This window comes from Geotrypetes seraphini, chromosome 12 (assembly GCF_902459505.1).
Source record: "Geotrypetes seraphini chromosome 12, aGeoSer1.1, whole genome shotgun sequence".
Taxonomy (NCBI): Eukaryota; Metazoa; Chordata; class Amphibia; order Gymnophiona; family Dermophiidae; genus Geotrypetes; species Geotrypetes seraphini.
Genome location: NC_047095.1, coordinates 119815648 through 119831107, shown reverse-complemented (window position 1 = coordinate 119831107; position 15460 = coordinate 119815648). Strand labels below are relative to the sequence as shown.

Genomic DNA, 15460 nt, shown 5'->3' with positions numbered 1-15460 from the left:
AAGTATTTTGCGCGGCCCCGGTCGAGGGCGATGCAGTGTTTTCCTCTGCTGCCTCCGGGTGTTTACCACCTTGCCGGCTCCCTCCTCTGTCTTGCTGCAGCGTTTGCGCATTGGTGCGGCCCCAGAAACATTTTTTTCGGCCAATGCGGCCCAAGGAAGCCAAAAAGGTTGGACACCCCTGGATTCGATAATGAGAGTGAAGAATCCAGAATAAAACCCGGAATTCTAGATGAAAAATCAATTTTCAGCGAGTCTCCAGAGGTTAACATCGACATCTCATTTCCTGTAATGCCATCATTAATGATTAAACCCAGTCAAGGGCAGCACGAAACTTCCCAAAACTCTCACCTATTCAGGGACATTGGCGCTAGAACTCCAGCTCCTAATACCGGGAATGGCTGACCCCCCCGCATGAACAGTCATGGAAACAGTAATCATAGCGGGCTAGAGCGGTGCAACTCCGAGGCTGCTTTTGCTGGACATCAGCTTGAATTCAATCCCCCAGAGTAAATCCCGCACAGGGTATATCCACCTGCTTTGCAAGTTTCCCATTTGAAACTAGGTGCATAGTTGGGTTATCCAAAACTGTGTGCCTGCCTCCAAACCCTGCCCCGTCTCTTGATCTGCGACTAAAACGTTCACATGTTGTCAAACAATCCAGCCACCTTTACAGGCAAACAGTTTGGTTAATCATCAGAGCTCAGGCATCTTTGGATAAAATAATATTTAACCAGTAGAGAGGACTTTGCTTGCCTCCCTCGTGGTGACTGCAGTGTGGACAGGGACTATGGCTGGAAATAGTTGACCCTGGTTCTGTGAAGGTCAATGGTCGGTAAAAGGTAGTCAGACAATGGCCAGCCCCTGTTGTCAAAATCCAGTTGCTGGGGGCCAACCAGGGACGGATGCCCAGAGTCAATGGCAGAGCTATCTCTTAGCCAGCCCCCTTCATCTTTCCAGCAGGGTGAGTTTGTATAGCAAAGTTTGCATGCTGGGGGGGTGGAGTTCTAAGACGCATATTTTGACCTAGGGGGGTTTATCTAACCTATAGGTATGCAGACGGAGATGGCAGTGCTGGGATATGCCAGTATAGAAGAGGATGTTGGCTTAGAGGAAACGCTGGTAGGGACAGTTGGCCCTTTGGGCAGCTGGGAGCAGAGGTAAGCAGCAAGAATCTGAAAATCTACAAGTTCTGAGTTACATCCAAATCTGACTTAAGAACTGCTTTAAAAACGTAACTCGTTCTTAACCCGGGTACTGCCTGTATAGGAATAATCAAGCCATTGTGACCTCACTGATGAGGTTGGCTCTTAGGCATTGGTGGAATGAGGCATTATGACATCACAATCTCAGCTCTGGAATGTTGCTACTCTTTGGGTTTCTGCCAGGTACTTGGGACCTGGGTTGACCACTGTTGGAAGCAGGATACTGGGCTTGATGGACCTTCGGTCTGTCCCAGTAAGCAACTCATATGTGAGCCAAGTATAGGACAATTGGCCCATTGTGACATCACTACTGAGACTGGCTCTTAGGCATTGGTGGAATGAGGCATTATGACATCACAATCTCAGCTCTGGAATGTTGCTACTCTATGGGTTTCTTCCAGGCACTTGGGACCTGGGTTGGAAACAGGAGACTGGGCTTGAGGGACCTTTGGTAGGGATAGTTGGCCCTTTTGTCAGTTGGGAGCAGAGGTAAAACATCAAGAATCTGAAAATCTACAAGTTCTGAGTTACATACAAATCTGACTTAAGAACAGGTTTCAAAACGTAACTCGTTCTTAACCTGGGCACTACCTATACTATGTCTGCTATGCCATGTTTGCCATGCCATGCCTGTATATATAATTCTATGACTGACACGCTTGTAATTCTATGTTTATCACGCTATGCTAAGCTCGTATATTTGACTATGTCTGCCATCCTATGTCTTATCATGCTGTGTCACATCTCACCATGTTTGTCATGTTATATTTTACCATGCTTTATGTATGTAAACTTGTAACCCGTTCTGAGCTCTCCAGGGAGAACGGGATATAAAACCAAATCCATCAATCAACGTTGAGATTTTCATTAGGACCACATTATATACTACATAACCCAAAGTAAATAAGAGACTCTCCCCCCCCATCGGGTTCCTCTGTGTACCTCGCCCCTCCCAGTGGGTCTCTGTCCATATGGGAGGGCACAGAGAAGGCCAGCTCCAGGAGGGCGTTATCTCTCCACACTGGCGCTGAATGCAGCAGGCTAGGCGAGCCAGTGACTGCCGCTCCCTGAGCCACCCTGCAAGGGCCGTCTCTTGAGAGCTGGCACAATGAGGCTGTCTCCCTGTGAACTGCTGTGCCTGTTTCTGCTCTTGGCACAAAGTACAGGTAAGCAACTTAGAAGGGCGGACAGGGAGGGTGAGAGGGAGCAAGAGGGGGGAAAGGAGGGGTGGAGGGAGACACAACATCAGGGAGAAAAAGAAGGGATCTGTAACATTATTTGGTAGAATTAATCAACTAGTTCCCTTACATAGGCGTGAGATCTGGGGTCTGTTATAGAGGTCTGCATGGGAACGGGGATCGTGGGAATCCTGCAGGTCCCGTGGGGGTCCCCCACTAACCCACGGGGATGGAAGGCTTTGGAAGCAGGGTTCGTCCATATAATATAATGGACACGTCAGCCTTAGTAAAAGAGGGGGTTTATAAGTTAATTACCTGAACAGAAAACAAAAAAAGAGTTCCACCAAAGAGATTCCACAAGGAAAACAGCAGCGCAAACACAAAAGAAACTGTGGAATTGATGATCCTGTCGGAAGTAATTGCTGCTTTTTATGGGGATGGGTGGGGATGGAGGTAATTCCTTGCGGGGATGGGTGGGGACGGAGAGGATCCTGACAGGGACGGATGGGGACGGAGAGGATCCTGGCGGGGACGGAGAGGATCCTGGCAGGGACGGGTGGGGATGGAGGTAATTCCTTGCGGGGACGGATGGGGACGGAGAGGATCCTGACGGGGACGGATGGGGACGGAGAGGATCCTGACGGGGACAGGTGAAAACGGAGAGGATCCTGATGGGGACGGGTGGGGACGGAGAGGATCCTGACGGGGACGGATGGGGACGGAGAGGATCCTGGTGGGGACGGGTGGGGACGGAGAGGATCCTGGCAGGGACGGGTGGGGATGGAGGTAATTCCTTGCGGGGACGAGTGGGGATGAAGAGGATCCTGACGGGGACGGGTGGGGATGGAGAGGATCCTGACGGGGACAGGTGAAAACGGAGAGGATCCTGATGGAGGACGGGTGGGGACGGAGAGGATCCTGACGGGGACGGATGGGGACGGAGAGGATCCTGGTGGGGACGGGTGGGGACGGAGAGGATCCTGGCAGGGATGGGTGGGGATGGAGGTAATTCCTTGCGGGTCGGGTGGGGATGGAGAGGATCCTGACGGGGACGGATGGGGACGGAGAGGATCCTGGTGGGGATGGGTGGGGACGGAGAGGATCCTGGCAGGGACGAGTGGGGATGGAGAGGATCCTGACGGGGATAGGTGGGGATGGAGAGGATCCTGACGGGGACAGGTGGAAACGGAGAGGATCCTGATGGGGATGGGTGGGGACAGAGAGGATCCTGACGGGGACGGGTGGGGACGGAGAGGATCCTGGCGGAGACGGGCAGGGATGGGTGGGATTTCTGTCCCCGCGCAACTCTCTATTAACTGCCCACATACTAATATTCAATTATGTTTAGTGCTGAGACCCACAGCCAATTAATTTTCAACGTGAAGTGAACAAAGCGCAGGTTGCCCACTCGGGCCATCACCGCGCACACTTGCCCTGCTACCACTAAGGGGCTCCTTTCACAAAGTTGCGCTAGCTAAAAAGCAGCGCGCGCTAGCCACTACCGCCTCCTTTTAAGCAGGTGGTAGTTTTTCGGCTAGCGCGCGCTAAAAACGCTAGCGCACCTTGGTAAAAGGAGCCCTAAAACTCTCTCTTAGATGGAAGACACACTAACAAGGGACTTATATGCGTGGCTGAGTCAGCGTGGCTCCCAACCGCTGGGCAAACCGTATGCATGCAAAGTGCATTAAAACTTCCGAAGCTGTGAAACTTGAGTCACCCCTTCCCTCCCCCCCCCCCCCCCCGACTCAAGTTTCGCAGTATCTCGCTTCCTCAGGAGGGGAAACCGCAAAACCCTGAGGTCGTGGGTTCAAACCCACGCTGCTCCTTGTGACCCTGGGTAAGTCACTTAATCCCTCCCCATTGCCCCAGGTACATTAGAGAGATTGTGAGCCCCCTGGGACAGACAAAAATGCTCGAGTCCGCCCGTCTCCGCCAGGATCCTCTCCGTCCCCACCCGTCCCCATCAGGATCCTCTCCGTTTCCACCTGTCCCCGTCAGGATCCTCTCCATCCCCACCTGTCCCCGTCAGGATCCTCTCCATCCCCACCCGACCCGCAAGGAATTACCTCCATCCCCACCCGTCCCTGCCAGGATCCTCTCCGTCCCCACCCGTCCCCACCAGGATCCTCTCCGTCCCCACCCGTCCCCATCAGGATCCTCTCAGTTTCCACCTGTCCCCGTCAGGATCCTCTCCATCCCCACCCATCCCCGTCAGGATCCTCTCCGTCCCCACCCATCCCCGCAAGGAATTACCTCCATCCCCGCCCATCCCCATAAAAAGCAACAATTACTTCTGACAGGATCATCAATTCCACAGTTTCTTTTGTGTTTGTGCTGCTATTTTCCTTGTGGAATCTCTTTGGTGGAACCCTTTTTTTGTTTTCTGTTCAGGTAATTAACTTATAAACCCCCTCTTTTACTAAGGCTGAGGTAAATTAATGTAAACCGTTCTGAGCTCGCCGGGGAGAATGATATCGAAAATTGAATAAAATAAAAACAACCCCTCCCCCCCAATAACCTAAAATAAACAAACATATCGAATACCACGTCACTTTTATCCGAAACATTTTCAAACGCTCACAACCCATTCATGAATACCTTGTTGCAGCTTCTACGCGCTGGTGAGAGTACAAGTCAAAGGCTCGCGGCCCGCTAACAGCGCAGCGAGAGAGCCGTAAAGCGGTTGGGAGCCACGCTGACTCAGCCACGCATTTACAGATAAGTCCCTTTTTAATGTGGCGGGTTTCTCCTAGGACAAGCAGGATGAGTCAGCCACATGTGGGTGTTGTCCCAACAGCTCCCCAATTTGTGGTTGACAATCCTGCTGTCCACGGAGAACCTAAGTTACAGGTAAGTAACTCCACTTTTCCATCTAAGAGTGAATTTTAGTGGCGGTAGGGCGCGGTGATGGCCCGACTGGGCAACCTGTGCTTTGTTCACTTCACGTCGAACACTTCTAGGTTGTGGGTCTCTGCACTACACATAATTTAATATTCATATTTGGGCTGTGGTTTTTTTTTCATGGTAATGATTATGTACAAAGATGTGTTAAATAAATGAGAATATTTTCTGTACAGCTTTTTTGAGTAAAATATAGTAATATATATAGAAGCTGATTTGAATTGATTTTCCCCAATAGTTTGTTGTAATAAAAATGAATGAGATATATCAGCACAGCCACCTCCAGTACCTCCAGTGTACATAAATCTATTAGAGAATGAAATGGGGACAAATTTGTCCCCGTCCCGGTAGCAGTAGCTCAATTTTCCCGTCCCTGCGAGTTTTGTTGCTGTCCCTGTCCCATTCCTGTCAGCTCTACCTTAACCGCATAAGCCTCGAACACTTATAATTTTAAAGTGTTTGAGGCTTGTGCGGATGAGGACGGAGCTTAGGCATTGGTGGAATGAGGCATTATGACATCACAATCTGAGCTCTAGAATGTTGCTACTTAGGATTTCAAAGTGTTTGAGGCTTGTGCAGATGAGGACGGAGCTTAGGCATTGGTGGACTGAGGCATTATGACATCACAATCTGAGCTCTAGAATGTGGCTGCTTAGGATTTTAAAGTGTTTGAGGCTTGTGCAGATGAGGACGGAGCTTAGGCATTGGTGGAATGAGGCTTTATGACATCACAATCTCAGCTCTAGAATGTTGCTACTTGTGATTTTAAAGTGTTTGAGGCTTGTGCAGATGAGGACGGAGCTCAGTCATTGGTGGACTGAGGCATTATGACATCACAATCTGAGCTCTAGAATGTTGCTGCTTAGGATTTTAAAGTGTTTGAGGCTTGTGCAGATGAGGACGGAGCTTAGGCATTGGTGGAATGAGGCTTTATGACATCACAATCTCAGCTCTAGAATGTTGCTACTTGTGATTTTAAAGTGTTTGAGGCTTGTGCAGATGAGGACGGAGCTCAGGCATTGGTGGACTGAGGCATTATGACATCACAATCTGAGCTCTAGAATGTGGCTGCTTAGGATTTTAAAGTGTTTGAGGCTTGCGCAGATGAGGACGGAGCTTAGGCATTGGTGGAATGAGGCTTTATGACATCACAATCTCAGCTCTAGAATGTTGCTACTTGTGATTTTAAAGTGTTTGAGGCTTTTGCAGATGAGGACGGAGCTTGCAGGAATGAGGCAGGGACAGGAAAAGAACTCGCGGGGACGGGACGGGACAATTTTGTCCCCGTGTCATTCTATAAAATCTATGTCATGCATATTCATTAGGGATATCCTACAAGTCTGGTCTGATTGCGGCACTCAAGGCCTGAACTGTACAGATCCCTGCAGAAAAACCGTTCAGTAGCAAAATCCTTCACCTTCAGTCGCACATATGGATCGCAAACAGGCCCTCACCAAATGCAGAAGACGGAGCCACAGATTAGAAATAGAAACCTGCAGACAAAAACTGGACTGGAGTTCCCAGAAAGCCAGATTCTGCATGGAGTGCAACACTGGAGATGTAGAATATCCCTTTCCGCTGACCCTGATCAAAATGCAAAAATACAGTAACATTTGCACTTTTGGATTCAGCTTTAACAATGAAAGCACAAGTGAAAAAACTTCTTAGTTCAGCTTTCTGTAACTTGAAGAGAGTTAGGAGGTTGAGAGACCTTCTTTCAATTTTAGACTTGTTAATCCGAGGTACGACCATATTGTGCTTTTGACTATTGCAGTGGGGATCTTATTGGTTTACAGAAAAAAAAACTCTTAAAACCTTGCAAGATGAGTAGAACACTACAGTTACTCATTATATCTCCATATTTATCCAGTCTTAAACCGTTTACATTCTAGGGAACGTATTTTCATATCATATCGTTGAAACAAAACTGTGTCAAGAAAAAAAGGTGAAATAACTTGTAACTTTCACGGCTCCACGTTATTCTCTTCTTGGGTTGGGCTGAGAACTTTTCATTGGCCCCTCGTATTGTGATGTCATAATGCCTTACTCCACCAATAAGAGCCAACCTCATCAGTGATGTCACAATGACTTGGTTTCCCTATACTTGAGCCCATTCGCTAGATGCATTTGCCTCAATGAAAGGAAAAGTGTCAAGAAAAATGTGGAATAACTAGCATGTTTCAAGACTCCACATCTCTTCTTGGTTGGGCTGAGAACTTTTCATTGGCCCCTTGTATTGTGATGTCATAATGCCTTACTCCACCAATAAGAGCCAACCTCATCAGTGATGTCACAATGACTTGGTTTCCCTATACTTGAGCCCATTCGCTAGATGCATTTGCCTCAATGAAAGGAAAAGTGTCAAGAAAAGTGTGGAATAACTAGCATGTTTCAAGACTCCACATCTCTTCTTGGTTGGGCTGAGAACTTTTCATTGGCCCCTTGTATTGTGATGTCATATTGCCTCATTCCACCAATGCCTAAGAGCCATCCTCATCGGTGATGTCACAATGGCTTGGTTTCCCTATACTTGAGCCCATTTGCTAGATGCATTTGCCTCATTCAAAGGAAAAGTGTCATGAAAAGTGTGGAATAACTTGCATGTTTCAAGGCTCCACATCTCTTCCTGGTTGGGCTGAGAACTCTTCAGCGGCCCTTCGTAACAGTGGACACAGACATGCAGTGAGACCCCTACATCCTGCAGTACATACTGAGCTTATCTCAGTGGGACCTAAAACCCACTTCCATCAAGGTCCACCTAAGTGCAATCGCGGCATACCACGCTGGCCTAGACAACAAACCAGTGTCGAGGCATCCAGTAATCACAAAATTTCATGAAGGGACTGTCCAATCCGCACCCACCGGTCAGACCACCACCGCCCAGATGGGACCTCAACTTGGTGCCGCATCAGCTCACCTCGACCCCTTCAAACCTTTGGGGGAGGCAGATCCCGTATTCCTGGCCGGGAAAACCCTGACCATCGTGTCGGCCGACACACTCCTCCATGAGAACAGGGTGGTACCCAGAACCCACCCCCGATTCTTGCCGAAGGTGGCTTCAGCATGCCTCCCGGCACTCTACATCTCCCAACAGGGAGGCACACTGCCACCTCAGCAACACCTCCTAGACTGTGTTATATATATATAGTCAGGCTGAGATTAGCTGTTCAAAAGGTATAGTTAGTGGGGTACGCTGACATAACAGTGGATTCAATGTCCCTCACTTTCAGGCACCCCAGACCAGCCACCTCAGGGAAATGCAGAATGTCCAGAAGACACAGGGATCACGGATGGCAATGCCACTTATACTGACGAGCTCAGAGTGGGCAGCATGGTGATGTACACTTGTGCCCGAGGGTATTACCCGTATCCAGCTGCCAGCAGAGTGTGCCAGAGCAATGGGAAGTGGACAGAGCTGAGGAGTAAGACTGGACATCTGATCAGGCAGCCGTCCTGCAGAGGTATCTGTCAGTTTACCCATTACCACAGCCCTGGGTGACTTTCTTGTACCGTAAGAGGAATTATGTTAATTTAGCACAAAACGAGCTGCCTTTTCTTATGCCATAAGAGAAGGCACTCGGCTTTGGCTGCTCTGTCCACTAATTTCATTTTGATTTTTTTTTTTCAGAAATTAAGTGCCCCAGTCAGCTGGACTTTGAGAACGGGTCTTACTTTCCACGATTGACTTCCTACTCCGTCGGCAGCGCCCTCAGCTTTGAGTGTTTCGATGGCTACAACATCCGCGGCTCCGCCCAGAGGACCTGTCAGATAAACGGGAAGTGGAACGGCACCACCCCGATCTGCGACGACGGGTGTAAGGACGGGTTCACTTCCCACGCACTTCTGCGCGAGTGTGCACAATCACCTCCACATCCCAGCAATGGCGTAGTAAGGTGGGGGCGCCGGCACCCGCCCCCCCCATACTACCACATGCGCGGGTCCCTTCCCTTCCCCCGTACCTCTAAAAACATTTGTGGCGCGAGCAGCAACCCCAAACCTGCTGCTCGCACCAGCGTCGGCTCTTCCTCTGACATCACTTCCTGGACCCATGCCTAGGAAATGACGTCAGAGGAAGAGCCGACGCTGGCGCGAGCAGGTTTGGGGTTGCTGCTCGGTCCGTGAATGTTTATGAGGTACGGGGGAAGGGATGGGGCGCGCGCATGCAGCAGGAGGGGGCGGGGAAGGAGAGGATAGGGGTGAGGGGGTGGAGGGGCACCACCGCCACGGGCGCCGGTCACCCTTCGCTACCCCGCTGACACGCAGCCTCACACACTCATTCTCTCACCTAACCTCACATGCTGTCCCACCCAATAATAATAATTCATTTATACAGTGTTCCCCCGGTCGTTCGCGGTCGGCGGTTCGCAGTCCCGGTCATTCGCGGTATTTTCCAACCGCGAACCGTCGACAAGGAGAGGGCAGCGGGAGAGGCAGGAGAGTGAAGCCAGAGCGCCGGCGAGTGCAGGAAATCACTCGCTGTATGCTCCGACCGCCTCTTCCTGCACTAAGTCGGGCCTTATCCAATCAGGAGCTGCTTCGACATGCAGCTCCTGATTGGATAAGGCCTGACTTAGTGCAGGAAGAGGCAGTCAGAGCGTACCGCGAGTGATTTCCTGCACTCGCGGCGCTCTGGCTGCTCTCCTGCTGCCCTCTTCAGGCTCCCCCATCCGTATTCGCGGATTTTTTGAGATTCGCGGGGGTACCTGGAACGGAACCCCCGCGAATATCGGGGGAGTACTGTATACTACAAAACCGTGAAGTTCTATGCGGTTTACACCATTTAAAATACTTCATTTAGTATACAATAAAAGTTGAAGAGAGTTAGAGAATTTAAAACAATGGCTAAAAACCCTAAAAAATCTGATTATTGCCTAATAAATTTATTTTTACAAATTAACCATCTAAATGCTTCAGAAACTAATATGTTTTTAGCTGTTTTCTAAATTCCCCATAAATTTCGGTAAGAAGAAGCAGTTGATCTAAATCTTTGCCGCCTGATATGAAAGAAGATGCTGGCGATGTTTTTTTTTAAAGTTTGCATCTTTTAACAGGCGGAAAAACAAAATTCAAACGTGAACTTCTCTTATGTCTATCGGTTGTAAAAGAGAAAAGGTCATTTATACATTTAGAACCTTAAAACAAAAGCAGCCGAATTTAAATTTCACGCATGCCTCCACTGGCAACCAATGCAACATCCGGTACAGGGGTGTCACGTGGTCATATTTCTTTAACCCTTTCAGGACCATAAGGATCGTAGGCCAATTTTTGTGGTTTTGACGACATTTTTATGGTAAAAAGGGCTTGCAGATGCCAAAAAATTGATTTTTTTTGTGAAATATCATTATTTTTATTTAAAAAAATCACACTTCTGGCTTATGGACAGTGTGGCAAGTGAATCTTCTCGTCAATCTAGCAACGACGCTAATGAATGAATGTCGGAACCAGTTTGTTTACATAAAGGCAGTATCATATGGAATCCGTACATATCAAATTTAGAACTGTAGACTATCCCAATCAAAATTGATAGGATTTTAAAGTTATGGGACAAATATGTCCCTTGGTCCTGAAAGGGTTAACCCCCCCCCAAAAAAAACTAACCAATCGTTGCCCGTGCTCGTCCTCACACCCAGCTTCACACTTCTGCACACACCCCGATGCCCGATCTCACCTTCCTGCACACTAAGGTCTCCTTTTAAGAAGGCGCGCTAAGCGTTTTAGCGCCCGTACCGGATTAGCGCGCGCTAGCCAAAAAGGAGGCGGTAGCGGCTAGCGCGCGCGCTATTCCGCGCATTAGGGCCCTAGCATGGCTTTGTAAAAGGCGCCCTAAACCTCACATATACCAGCACTCGTTTTTACACACCCAACATCGCATTCTCACAGAGTCCCTTGCACATCCCTTCTCGCACCCCCCTCAAGCTGAATCTCAGCAACTTCTCTCCTTATTCTTAGACACCCCCCCCCACACCTTTGGTAACACTCATTCATATATTCACACCTAGGGTTACCATATAGCTCCAGAATGACAGAAAGAAGCAAGTTAACTAGTCGGTGGCCATTTCTATCCGGTTAAATCATTTCGAACTCTGGTTGAATTATACCTAGTGATGTCACTGTATTAGTGTGACTAACGAAATGAAGAATCGTAATGTGTTGGAGGAGTGAGGATGGGCCCTTTGTCCCCCAAGGCCCTCAGTCCCACATGAAGTGAACACTCTTATTAACTAACCGATGTCAAGACTCTATATGCAGGCCTGCCCTTCATTTCATTTTCAACCTGCTTAAGTTTTATTTATTAAAGGGCAGGAAGGGGCCCTGCAGGACAGCAAGGCTTTGCTGGAAGAATACAAGCCTGTCATGTATTTGAGCGTGAATCATGTGAGCAAGAAGATATATGGTCCCTGCTATAGAGGAGCACAAGCAAAATAAGCTTGGATGTATAGATATAGGCGTCAGGCCTTAGGAATGTACTGAACTTTTTACCTAGGCTGGACCTGATACCAACTAACACAAAAAAAAACAACTTGAGTTTGCCAAATAAGGAAAAGACAGAACTACAAAAATGACTGTGGAATTGTGTATGGATTGGTCATTTATGGATAAGCGCAGCTATGGTTACCAGGATATGATAGGACAGGACAGATAGTAGCATTTTTACAAAACATTAAGACATGTCTTGATTGGCATAAGAGTAAAGGGTGTAGCCATGAGAGAAGGTTATAAAAATCGATGCATGTCTTTGTTTAACTAGAGATGTTTTTACAGCTAGATATTTTTGCCATGGCATCTATCTGTATGATTTTTCTAATGATCTCTCCAATGTATTACAATTGAGACAATACATTTTTTAACCTGCTTTTGCTGTTACATTTTTGTACTTGGTTTAAAAAAAATATTGTCTGCTTTTGGGTAATTCATTGCACACCTGCGTGATTTATGGTGTCAGCTTGAGAAGGGCTTTGGCAGCGACCTCTTCAGGAGCAAAGATGACAAACGTGCAGAGCAAGGAGTAAGAATGCGAAGGAGAAAGAGAATGGCTGAGAGTCAGAATTTTAAAGTTGATGCGAAAAAAAGAGGAAACCAGTGATGACGGCATAGAGGCACAGTCAAATCTCCACACATGATGAAGTGCTACATAACATATGAATTGCCATACTGGGACAGAGCGAAGGTCCATCAAGCCCAGGAGTGGCCAATCCAGGTCCCAAGTACCTGGCAGAACCCCAAAGAGAAGCAACATTCCAGAGCTGAGATTGTGATGTCATAATGCCTCATTCCACCAATACCTAAGAGCCAACCTCATCAGTGATGTCACAATGGCTTGATTGTCCTATTCTTGGCTCACATAAGAACATAAGAGCTGCCCTACTGGAACAGACCAATGGTCCATCAAGCCCAGTATCCCAAGATCCCAACAGTGGCTAATACAGATCCCAAGTACAAGGAGTAAAACACATTTTATGCTGCTTATCCTAGGAATAAGCAGTGAAATTCCCCAAGCGACCAGAATTGCACACAGTATTTGAGGTGTGGCCGTACCATAGAGCAATACAAAGGCATTATAACATTTTATTTTCTGTTTAGTTCTGCATTAACTGTATATATTTATGTTTAAATATCTTTATTAAGTCACTTAACATTTCAAAAAGTTGAATAGCAAAACAATAAAATCCTGAATAAAACACAGGGTGCCCACAGAAACACTCCTTGATTTTTAAATGGTTACAAAACCAAAATTTATTGGAATATTATTTCACCTTTGAGGCTACAGTTTCATCAACTCATAAAGTTTTAGATGCATTTAACTTCATCTGGACGGACATAGCCCAAGCTGTATTTGTATTGGTACTTCTTGATTGACACCAATTTTTGTATTTGCTGGTTTTGTTGAAACAATAAAAATCATTTGAACATAAATGAGGGAAGGACATAATAAGAAATTACAGGTTAAGAAGAGGATAGCTAGCTTTACATTTTAAATAGATAGCTTTACGTTTTGGAGAAAAGCCAGGTTTTCAGATGCTTTCGGAATAATTGGAATGAGCCAATAACATTTTAAACAATTCATTCTAAACTGCCCCGATTTATTGATAAATATCTTATCCCATATGACCCACCCCGCAGTCTTAGATCATCTAATCGTAAATTGTTGACGGTCCCTTCCCTTCGTATAATAGGAACCAAAAGGCATGACATTTTCTCAGTCGTAGCCCTTCAACTTTGGAATACCCTACCAGCTCTTGTTAGAGAAGAAGCTGATCGCGAACGTTTCAAAAGCCTACTCAAGAATCATTTATTTCAAGAAGCTTTTAACATTTGATTTAAATTTTACACTATCCTTTTTAACTCCCTTAAGGAATTAAGCAGCAACGAGCCCTTTCCTTTTGGGGTATTTTTCCTTATTTGTCTTATGTTCCTATCCAAATTGTATTTCTAACCCTATTTCCTTTTGTCTCCCGTCTGTCTGTCTCATTTATCCCTTTTTTATATGCCAATTATTAGTTGATGTTTCTTTGTAATTGTTTTCTTTTTGTAAGTATTAATAGTATTGTTAATGGCATTTTTATTATGTTCATGTTCTTTTTTTATATATATTGTAAACTCACTTAGAAATTAGATAAGCGATTAAATCGAATTTTAATAAAACCTTGAAACCTTGAATAGTGAGAGGGAATAGTAGGATCTAAGTCTGATTTTTTCAGAAGAGGAAGAAGTATTATTTGTCCCATAGATTGCGAAAAGTATCCATTTTCCAATGAGTACACATCCATCCTCGTGAACTCACACTCAGCATCTCACCCACACACATTCTAGAAGGGAATAACAGACTGTACCCTTTTATCTTTTGGGCTGTATTTTTTTCTTTATTTTTGATCAGCTGGGAATTGCCTCAACCCTGGGATTCCCGCAGGAGCCAGGAAGACCGGAATCCGGTATCGGATTGATGACAAGGTGAAGTACCACTGCATGGGGAACATGGATCTCATCGGATCAGAGCTGCGGGTGTGCCAAGAGTCTGGAGAGTGGACAGGCACTGAGCCCAGCTGCCAGTGTGAGTGTTAGACAGGGACGGGCACTGAGCCCAGCTGCCAGTGTGAAAGACGGGGACAGGCATTGAACCCAGCTCTCAGTGTGAGTGTGAAAGGCGGGGTTAGGCATTGGACCCAGCTCCCAGTGCATGTGTGAAAGGCACCCAGCTCCCAGTGCGAGTGTTAGACAGGGACGGGCACAGAGCCTAACTGCCAGTGTGAAAGACAGGGACAGCATTGAACCCAGCTCTCAGTGTGAGTGTGAAAGACGGGGTTAGGCATTGGACCCAGCTCCCAGTGCATGTGTGAAAGGCACCCAGCTCCCAGTGCGAGTTAGACAGGTGCCCAGCTGCCAGTGTGAAAGACGGGGACAGGCATTGAACCCAGCTCCCAGTGTGAGTATTAGAGAAGGGATTACAGTTCCTAGAACACATTTGCAGGATGAGGAGACAGCCAAGGATGGAGCCCAGTTGCTAATGTTAGAACAGGGAGATGGGCATAGATGGAGCTCCCGATGTAGGTATGGACATAGGCATATATGAAGCACAGCTTTTAGTATGTCAGGCGTGAAGCCCGGCTCTCAGTGTGCCAGGGACAGGCTTAGAGCCCAGCTCACTCCATAAGTAATGATGAAGGAGCACACTTTCCTTTCTTTCTTTCTGTAAAAGCCCCGCCTGTTTCTCTCCCTCAGATCCGTTTTCCTTTGACTTCCCCACAGAGGTTAAGGACCAGTTTGATGCCTCCATCGCCAACATTTTGGATCTGACACAGCGCAACAAACCAAAAACAGGTAATATGATGCGGGGAAGTTATGAGAAGGGGAAAAGGACCGGGCGGAGGGAAAGTGGCAGAAACAGATGAAGTAACTGTATGGTGAGTAGGGGACATGGATGCATGCGAGAGACGTTCTCACCACATTTGAACCAAAGCCCTCCACCTCCTTCCTTCCTCCCTAGAGTCCCTCGCCCGACGAATAAAAATCAAGAAGGATGGACTCCTCCATGTCTACTTTCTGCTGGACGCTTCAAAAAGCGTGGGACAGAAACATTTCGAAATGTTCCAGAACAGCATTGCAGCTTTCGTCGAAGGGGTAAGTCTCTAAGGCCCCTCTAAAGCTCCTGGGCATCAGGCAGTGGAAGCCGCTCCTTTACTT

The 15460-nt window shown here is 47.3% G+C and overlaps 1 protein-coding gene across 4 annotated transcripts in view; it reads left to right on the top strand.

Moving 5' to 3' along the window:
- The first annotated feature begins 773 nt into the window (after positions 1 to 773).
- The window catches only part of LOC117346944 (complement C2-like), a 35179-nt gene continuing 20492 nt past the window's right edge, over positions 774 to 15460 (top strand). Inside the window, exons 1-7 of one of the 4 annotated variants that reach the window (XM_033917237.1) lie at positions 816 to 961; positions 1049 to 1157; positions 8512 to 8742; positions 8910 to 9095; positions 14157 to 14330; positions 14999 to 15097; positions 15264 to 15397. In XM_033917237.1, the coding sequence (XP_033773128.1) occupies positions 8613 to 8742; positions 8910 to 9095; positions 14157 to 14330; positions 14999 to 15097; positions 15264 to 15397 (723 nt within the window). In that variant the 5' untranslated portion in view covers positions 816 to 961; positions 1049 to 1157; positions 8512 to 8612. Of the gene's footprint in view, positions 962 to 1048; positions 1158 to 2211; positions 2369 to 8511; positions 8743 to 8909; positions 9096 to 14156; positions 14331 to 14998; positions 15098 to 15263; positions 15398 to 15460 lie in introns of those variants that run through there. The other 3 variants (XM_033917236.1, XM_033917238.1, XM_033917235.1) reach the window with 3 other exon arrangements.